At 40.7% G+C, this 9,772-nt stretch overlaps 1 protein-coding gene across 1 annotated transcript in view; it reads left to right on the top strand.

The window, feature by feature from the left end:
- Window positions 1-9,772, top strand: part of LOC103515753 (DNA ligase 1) — a 43,989-nt gene that overhangs the window by 9,980 nt on the left and 24,237 nt on the right. Inside the window, 7 exon segments of the mRNA XM_026828349.1 lie at window positions 254-352; window positions 1,226-1,305; window positions 2,667-3,156; window positions 3,854-4,064; window positions 5,425-5,610; window positions 6,539-6,702; window positions 8,169-8,366. Of these exon segments, the coding sequence (XP_026684150.1) occupies window positions 254-352; window positions 1,226-1,305; window positions 2,667-3,156; window positions 3,854-4,064; window positions 5,425-5,610; window positions 6,539-6,702; window positions 8,169-8,366 (1,428 nt within the window).

A 9,772-nucleotide genomic window follows, 5' to 3' on the forward strand; every position in this document is an offset into this window, starting at 1 on the left:
CACCCCCCCCCTATGGGGTGAAGGGGGAAAAAAAAAAAAATTTAAAAAAAAAAAAAAAAAAAAAAATAGAAGAGCTGGACCACTGTCAGAGTTTAAATCTGACGATTGTAGTCCCTTCCATAAATTAGTAGTCAGAAAGAAAAAAATCTTTCTAATGATTTGGTAGGTAATGGTTAAAGATGGTATGAATGAGTGATTTTTTTCCTTTTCCTTTTTTTTTTTTTACATTTGTCTGACTTGATTGTTTTCACAGCACACCTCAAGACAACAGCATAGATGATTCACCCGTGAAGTTGACCAAGAGGAGAAGCAGAGTTCAAATAGCGAGTGAAAGTGAGGATGAAACTGAGACGTAAGTTCTAAAGCTGAATTTATATAGTTGTTATCACAACCTAAGTCCTTTTTTTGTACTCTCTGGAAGGGTTTGTTATTATTTTTACATGTTGTGTCAAAGTGGATTTCAGAAATTTCAACAGATAGGCACTGTTAAAACGATTTTTGATCCAACACCAATCTGTTTTTGGCAAAAAATATGATGTATCATACAGGTTTTTCTTGCTCCTGTATTTAAAGTTGTGAAAAATGTGATAGCTGGTGTAGCTTATTTGGCTATGACACAATGCAAGCCATGTTTCTTTCACTCTTTGGGTTTAAAGGGGAAGGTCTAAATTTGACCAAATATCACATGTCAGCACCAAAGTCCTTTTTTTTTTCATGATATTTGTACTCTCTGGAAGGGTTTGTTATTTTTACATGTTGTGTCAAAGTGGATTTCAGAAATTTCAACAGATAGGCACTGTTAAAACGATTTTTGATCTAACACCAATCTGTTTTTGGCAAAAAAACATGACATATCATACAGGTTTTTCTTGCTCCTGTATTTAAAGTTGTGAAAAATGTGATAGCTTATGTAGCTTTGGCTATGACACAATGCAAGCCATGTTTCTTTCACTCTTTGGGTTTAAAGGGGAAGGTCTAAATTTGACCAAATATCACATGTCAGGAAAATCCCCAACTGTTACTTACTTTTTAAGGGAGTACTTACCAAGTTTGACATCTGAAACATACATCAGGTAAGTAGAAGGGAATACACAACTTATTTTTACAGCCAACATGAAACTAAAATTACTTTCTTTCTTTCTCTCTCTCTCTCCCTCCCTCTCTCCCTCCCTCTCTCTCTCCCCCCTCTCCCTCCCTCTCTCTCTCCCTCCCTCTCCCCCTCCAGACATGAAAAAGCAAGTTCTAATGGTTCAAACAAGGATGAAAATTTGGAAGACAAAGAGAATGGAACCAAATCAGATTCAGGTAACAAACCTCTTATTTTTAGGTTGGTATTAATATTTTATATTGAGTTTAAAAAAAAAAAGTTTCATAGAGGAACTGTAACTGCTAAGAATCCTATCGCCCTGAAAGCAAAGAAGGAACGAAGACAAGATAGGACAAAGCCAGGCGTTCCGAAAACAAACCTTATTTGTTTAGGATAAAATCCGTCCTGGGCGGGAATCGAACCCGCGGCCTGGCGTTTACAATAGACGCGCTACCTTTCAAGCTAACTAGGCTGGCTCTAATATTTTTAAATGTCCATTAACCATGATCTCTTTTAGTTAGCGTGTTCCAAAGCTCGTCCCGAACTATTTGTGACTGAGAGAGAGGGAGGGAGAGAGGGAGAGAAATGGCCAGTGGCGTTAAAGCTTCGACCGAAAGAGTTTCACTAGAAGTGTGGAGGGCTTAAATAATAATAATAGCATTAATTTCTGGCACATAATAATAACAATGGTTTTTATTTCAACACAAGTATGGACTGGGCTTCGTGAGTAAATAGTGTTTCATGTGTATTAATATGAGAGCTCGTGGCTGGTGGAGTTGTCTTGTCATTCTGTGTGTTATCATCACGTTGATCAGTGCTGGTAAGAGATGAGTGCTTTCGTCAATTCACGCCAAACTGTTTATTATTTAATTTTATTTTTATTAAGTTTCCATTTACTATTTTTCAATATATAACTCTCGTAGATTCGTAGATTCCTAGTAGCTTAACCCATCCTTTAGGGCTGTTCGCCCCTACACCTAAGCCTCGGAGTGGGCTTTTTGTGTTTGTTTATTATTTAATTTTATTTTCATTTTATTAAGTTTCCATTTACTATTTTTCAATATATCTCTCAGAACATACTGAATTTTTATAAATGGTATTGGTATACCCGTCCGTATAAGCAGAGCTTGTGCCATGGATGGGGATTTATTTGTTCCATAATAGAATTACAATTGCTTAGAACATTAAAACATATATATATAAAAAAAAAATGGGCCGCGGATGGGGATTTGGATTAGTTGAAGAATTCACCTACTTATCTAGTTGTAATATATTAAAGATTTTTTTAAGGGTTTTGAGGATAGACCACGACCTTCCTAAAAGTGTTAAAGCGCGTAATTCGAAAAAAAACTCTTGGCTTTTTTAAAAATCCTAAGAAAGCCGAAGAAGATTTTCATTTCGGACTTTTCCCGAAAGCTCTGGAGAATCCTAGGTTTAACGGGAAAATCCTAGGATTTACCGCTCGTCGGACTTTTCCTGTAACATATCCTTTTTCTCTCTCCTTATAAATGTATCTTCTAAATCGAATTAACTAACACCGGAACAACCGTAACATATAGTGGTGTTCATTTATTTTCAGATGAAAATGAATCGGCCAGCGCCAAAACAACGGAGAAAAAGTCGCCACGGCAATCCAAAGCCAAACGGAAGAAAAGCGAGAGCGACCTAGACAGTCCGAACGATGAAAAGTCCCCAGCCCGAAGTCCGAAACGAAAAAAGTCGAAAACGACCGACTCTCCAACGGCCGAGGAAAAAGCGTCGCCGAAGAAAAAATCACCTCGCGGGAAATCGCCTGAAAAAGCGACAGGAAAATCGCCCGTGAAAGATTCGAAATCCCCTGAACGGAAAAAATCACCTGAAAAAGCGGCCCCGAAAAAATCGCCCAAGGTAAAGTCGGATCCCAAGAAGCAGAATGGGAAAAAATCGGCCAAGAAAAGTCCGGAGAGAAAAGTGGAGGAAGCGAAGAGCAGTGTGTCCCTCACAGGGTCAACGGTAAAGGGAGCGGAGTATAATCCTCACCAGAGCAACTACCATCCTATTGATGATGCGTCCTGGAAACACGGAGAAAAGTGAGTTTTAACCGGGATCACAATCGGAGTTTTAGGCCCGGTTCGAGTATGTAAAACAAGTATATTTTTTTTTTCACGAAAAATTCGTCATTTTTCGCCAAATCCGTTCGAGAAGGAAGAATTTCAGCTGATTTGAAAATCTCATTTTGGTGAAAAATTACCTATGTGGCTGCTGTAATCGGGTTCGAGAATATTTGTTTTTTTTTCTTTTTTTTTGAAAAATTTGGACCTCGAACCGATTTGGAAAAAAAAATTGGTTTTTAGATCGTAAAAAATTTTCAGCCAAATTTACTCGAACCGGGCCTCAATCTTTTAGGTAAATATGTATTAATTTTAGTAGCCTCCGTGGCCCGAGTTTGATTCCCGGCGGGGTCAGAGTTTTTTTCTGTACTGCTTGGAATTCGGGGTGCACTCAGCCTCCTGAGGACAATTGAGTAGCTACTTTAATCGAGTAGCGACCAGTGGCGGCATTACCAGAATAAAAGATTATTGAAAGATGGAAATTGATTGCAAAAGAGGCACTTTTTAGTAATGCTGTGATGTCCACAAAAAGTTGTGAAACAGCTCCACTTTACCACAAATAATTCATACTTTGATTATTATTTATGTTCTTTTCTTATGTATTTGTTGATGCAATGTGTATTATTGGGTTGTATGACTCGTCAAATAAATAAATAAAATATTCTTTTTTCTCCAGGGTTCCCTACCTTGCTCTGTGTCGGACACTGCAAGAGATCGAAGCCATTTCCGCCCGGCTCAAAATAATCGAAATCCTGGCCAACTATTTCCGTTCCGTCATCGTTCTATCACCGCAGGACCTCCTGCCCAGTGTCTACCTATGTCTGAACAAACTGGCACCCGCGTACGAGGCGGTCGAACTCGGGGTGGCTGAAGGAAATCTGATGAAGGTAACCAACCCCCCCTAAAAAAACCAATTTATTCATTTAAATCCCCCTTAATTAAAGACATGGATTACTACAACAGCCTGACTATCAGATCTGACATTTTTAAACAAATGTCGGACCTGGTGGTTGGACTGGTGTAGTACCATTAACGTCTATTTTCCCCCCCCACCTTAATTTTTGAACCGATGAATTTAGAAACCTGAAATTTTGTATCAAACATAAATATAGGTATGATCAGGTTAGGTCGAAAAAGGTGATGACCGTAACGATTGTTTTGGTAGGTATCGAGTGCGCAGAGAAAAACAGTTCGCGCAAACGACACCAGCATGGTAGGAAAAAATTATCATGGTATCAGGAAAATATGAAGGGCCCATACAAAAGTCCTACCTTTTGTATGGGCCAAGTCCAAAATTTATTTATTAATATTTATTTAAGCCCAATCTATTCTATTCTATAGAACCCTAGCTCAGCTCAGCTAACAGTGTTGGGGACCTAGGGTTGAGATCTTGGAGTAATCTAGACAGAGTAATTTAGAAGCCTAGCCTAGCCCAGTACATGAAGCCCAGTCTATTTTATTCCCCAGGCTATATCCCAGTGCACAGGTAGAACCCTAGCTCAGCTCAAGGCAGATGCTAACAGTGTCGGAGACCTGGGGTTGGTATGTGGCCGAAGGAAATCTGATGAAGGTAACCAACCCCCCCTAAAAAACCAATTTATACATTTAAATCCCCCTTAATTAAAGCCATGGATTACTACAACAGCCTGACTACCCGGCCTGACATTTTTAAATAAATGTCGGACCTGGTGGTTGGACTGGTGTAGTACCATTAACGTCTATTGTTTCCCCCCCACCTTAATTTTTGAACCGATGAATTTAGAAACCTGAAATTTTGTATCAAACATAAATGTAGGTGTGATATGAATGCAATGTAGGTATGATCAGGTTAGGTCGAAAAAAAATAGTTTGCGCAAACGACACCAGTATGGTAGGAAAAAATTATCATGGTATCAGGAAAATATGAAGGGCCCATACAAAAGTCCTACTTTTTGTATGGGCCAAGTCCAAAATTTATTTATTAATATTTATTTAAGCCCAATCTATTCTATTCTATAGAACCCTAGCTCAGCTCAAGGCAGGTGCTAACAGTGTCGGGGACCTGGGGTTGAGATCTCAGAGTAATCTAGAAGCCTAGCCTAGCCTAGCCTAGCCCAGTACATTAAGCCCAGTCTATTTTTTTCCCCAGGCTATATCCCAGTGCACAGGTAGAACCCTAGCTCAGCTCAAGGCAGATGCTAACAGTGTCGGAGACCTGGGGTTGGTAGCTAGCCCAGTACATTAAGCCCAGACTATTATATTCCCCAGGCTATATCCCAGTGCACAGGTAGAACCCTAGCTCAGCTCAAGGCAGATGCTAACAGTGTCGGAGACCTGGGGTTGGTAGCGGAGAGATCTCGGAGTAATCAACGTGTGATGTTTCAGCCCGCACCACTGACTGTGGCTACTGTGTTCGATAAACTGAAAGATATTGCCGGCATGACGGGACAAGCGGTGAGTATTTTTATTTATTTACTAGCTGAATTCCGTCGCTTCGCTCCGGAATCCCGCTAGTTTATCCCGAGGCATGGCCAAACTTGTGGAAAAGGCATGGCCGAACATGGCCAAACTTGTGGAAAAGGCATGGCCGAACTTGTAGTTATATATCAAACTAAAAACATAAACGAAACTCAAATATTAGGCGAGCGAGGAAAAGTTTTCTCTCCCGCAGTCTCTGCTTCCTGTGTATTTCTATTATTTTTAGGAGGGACTTGAAAGTTTTTAATTAACGACTTTAAACAGTTTAAACAGGGAGTAGACCGGCTTAGTCTGGCTGGGGGGCTTTAAACAGGAAGGATTCCAGCTTGAGTTTTAGTTAGTCCAGTTTCCAGTGAAGCAAGGTTTTATATGTACTTATTTGTAAACTTTACCTATGAAATATATAGGACCTGGTTTAGACTGCGGGAGTAAAGGGACTTTTCAGTCTCATTCTGGCAGAATAAACAAGGTATATTCTATTCTATTCTATTCTAAACAAAAACCAAAGTCAGCCCAAAAGCAATCACCCTAGGGCTGATTGAGGGCTGACAAAAAAAGGCCTCCATTTTTCAGTCCCATTCTGGCAGGATAAACAAGGTATATTCTATTCTATTCTAAACAAAAACCAAAGTCAGCCCAAAAGCAATCACCCTAGGGCTGATTGAGGGCTGACAAAAAAAGGCCTCCATCTGTACACGGGAAGCGAAGAAGAAGTTTTGATTGAGAGAACTAACTGCTGAAGTCTCTGACCGTCCCGAAAGCGAAGAGAACGATCATTGTCGGTTCAGGATGAAATCCCCCCAGGCGGGAATAGAACCCGTGTCTTAGCGCTTACAAGAACTCTTGGTTCTGAGTGATTTCTACAGATCTCTCAACCACTAATTGAATTCCCATCTCTTTTCAGTCTGTATCAAGGAAGATAGACAAGATTCAGTCTCTATTCGTAGCATGTCGTCACTGCGAGGCAAGATATCTTATCCGATCTCTGGCTGGGAAACTGAGGATAGGATTGGCGGAACAGTCAGTACTACAGGTATGTATCTTATCCGATCTCTGGCTGGGAAACTGAGAATAGGATTGGCGGAACAGTCCATGTTAGGGAAATTGGAGAAGTTTTCCTCAAAAGTAACCTAAAAGTTAAACTAGGTAAAAACTTACCACAGTTATCTAGTTGTACTAAAGGATGATCTGCAGGCATGGGTTCAGGAATCATTACATCAAGGCCTGCTCCCCCTATTTTCTTATCCCTGAGGAATTCAACCAGTGCTTCTTGATCGAGGAGACCACCCCTGCTAGTATTGATCAGAATAGCTGTGGGTTTCATCAGACTGAAATGGAAGTGATTTCATTTATTTAATTTTACTTTTGTCTATGCCAGCCTAGTTAGCTTAGTTGGTAGTGCGTCTGCCTCGTAAGCGCTAGGCCGCGGGTTCGATTCCCGCCCGGGGCGGATTTTATCCTGATGGGATAATGTTCGTTCTCGGAACGGCTGGCTTTCTCCTATCCTGTCTTCCTTCTCTCCTCGATTTCGGGACGATAAGACCATAGCAGTTAAAGTTCCCTCTGTCAAACCTCTTAAAAAAAAAAAAAAAAAAAAAAAAAAAAAAAAAAAAAAAAAAAAACAAAAAAACAAAACTCTTTTTCTTTACTAAATTTTTCGCTGTCACAGTCCAACCAAATTTTGTTTCGCAAATTTTCTTTGGCAGTTAGTTGCTCTCTAACTTTTTACGGTACTTTTTACTCCAATTATTTTTTTACTTAAATTACTTTCCGCTTATTTTTTTCCAAACTAAAATTTTTCTTTCATTTAATTTTTCGTTGGTAGTTTCGAGCAGCTGTGCATCAACTACGCCAACGAACACCTGCAGTACTACTTCAACCAGCACGTGTTTCAATACGAACAGGAAGAATACAACAAGGAGGGTATTCGTTGGCGCCATATTGAATTCTCGGACAATACGCTGTGTCTGCAGCTGGTCGAGGGGAAACCCAATGGTCTCCTGTGTGTTCTGGATGATCAAGCCAAGTAAGTTTTGAATAGAATAGAATAGAATAGAATAAGGAGGGAATTCGTTGGCGCCATATTGAATTCTCGGACAATACGCTGTGTCTGCAGCTGGTCGAGGGGAAACCCAATGGTCTCCTGTGTGTTCTGGATGATCAAGCCAAGTAAGTTTTGAATAGAATAGAATAGAATAGAATAAGGAGGGAATTCGTTGGCGCCATATTGAATTCTCGGACAATACGCTGTGTCTGCAGCTGGTCGAGGGGAAACCCAATGGTCTCCTGTGTGTTCTGGATGATTATTTGATTTTTCTTTAACCCATCTCGGTTCTCTGTCCCTCCAGCGAGTGTCCGAACTACAACCTCGTTCCCTCTATCAAACTCTTAAAAAAAAAAAAAAACTTCATTTGAAGATCGGGTATTAGTAATGCTATGATAGCCAGAAAAGCTGTGGAGAAGCTCTCTGCTTTACCACAAAGAATTTATTATTTGATTTTTCTTTAACCCATCTCGGTTCTCTGTCCCTCCAGCGAGTGTCCGAACTACAACCTCATCGTTCCCACCCTCCTGGAGAAGGGTATTCACGCTCTACCCGACCACTGTAAGCTGACACCGGGCGTACCGCTACGTCCTATGCTGGCGCATCCGACCAAGGGCATACATGAAGTACTGAAGAGGTTCGATAACGTTGAGTTCACGTGCGAGTGGAAATATGATGGCGAGAGAGCGCAGGTAAGCGCGGATTTCGCGATTTTGTTCGCGGATTTCGCGATTTTGTTCGCGGATTTCGTGATTATGTTCGCGGATTTGGCAATTTGTTCGCGGATTTCGCGATTTTGTTCGTGGATTTTGCGATTATGCTCGCGGATTTCGCGATTTTGTTCGCGGATTTCGCGATCATGTTCGCGGATTTCGCGATCATGTTCGCGGATTTCGCGATTATGTTCGCGGATTTCGCGACTATGTTCGCGGATTTCGCGATTATGTTCGCGGATTTGGCGATTTTGTTCGCGGATTTTGGGTATTTTGTTCGCGGATTTTGCGATTATGTTCGCGGATTTGGCAATTATGTTCGCGGATTCGCGTCCCGAATCGACATTTACAAGCCTATTTAGAAGTAATTATTGTGTCTCTTTGTGTCCATTTGTTGAGGAACACAAGTAGGTATGTACAATTGTACACTTAATAGAAAGTGGTCAGGTCAGGTAGAGCGAGGGAATGATCTCAAGAAAGTGAGACAAAAGAAAATTCACTTGGTGGATTGTTTTGAAGAAAAACGCTGAGTAGGTAGGTAGTAAACACAATTGAGTTGATTTTATAATTCAAATATCATAGGTTCTCCCTTATACCCCCTGATGATATTCTCTGCCGATATTTCGCTTAATTTCTCTCGTAATGCCTTGGTTGCGGAACTTGTGTGGGGTGTCAGAACTGAAATTAAAAGGGAGGAAAAGGATTTTGTTAGGTACTGAAATGAAAACACAAGAGATTTTAGACCTCGAATTAAAGGTTTTAATTGACAAGAATTTGCCATGGTCGGTTGAACAGTTTAGTAAGACTGAAATCAAAGTGAAATATTGGGACTGGCTCTGATTAGAAATCAGGACCAGGCTACTGGCTCTTTCAAGCCGATGGTACACAACTCGAAGATTACCACAGGTACCTCCTCGTATCTCTACCGGAGTTGATCTTATTATTAACTTTATAAAACATACTAGGGAAATAAACCCATAGCTGAGGGTCATGTATTGTGTATTTTATATGCGAAGAAGAACTCATATGTATAGGGAAGGATAAATGTAGGAATCGAATATGTTTTATTGGAAAAATTCGTCAACTCCCATGGCGTAGTGGTCACTGCACTCGCCTTGCACGCGGGAGACCCGGGTTCGATTCCCGGCGAGGTCAAGAAATTTGTATCAAGCAAATGATCGACTCCGTGACTGGATGTTGCGGGGCCCACTCAGCCTCGTGAGGAAAATGAGTAGCTATGACATATAAATGCGCATAGCGACCGGTGCCAGCATGGTAGGTAAACATTGGATTTTAGGATTATTGAGATATTGGGAAAATCCTACAATGCTGCAGTGAGCACCAAAGTTGTGACATAATAACACAAAAAAACTGCATTTAC

Source organism: Diaphorina citri, unplaced genomic scaffold, assembly GCF_000475195.1.
Source record: "Diaphorina citri unplaced genomic scaffold, Diaci psyllid genome assembly version 1.1 scaffold1410, whole genome shotgun sequence".
NCBI classification, from domain to species: Eukaryota; Metazoa; Arthropoda; class Insecta; order Hemiptera; family Psyllidae; genus Diaphorina; species Diaphorina citri.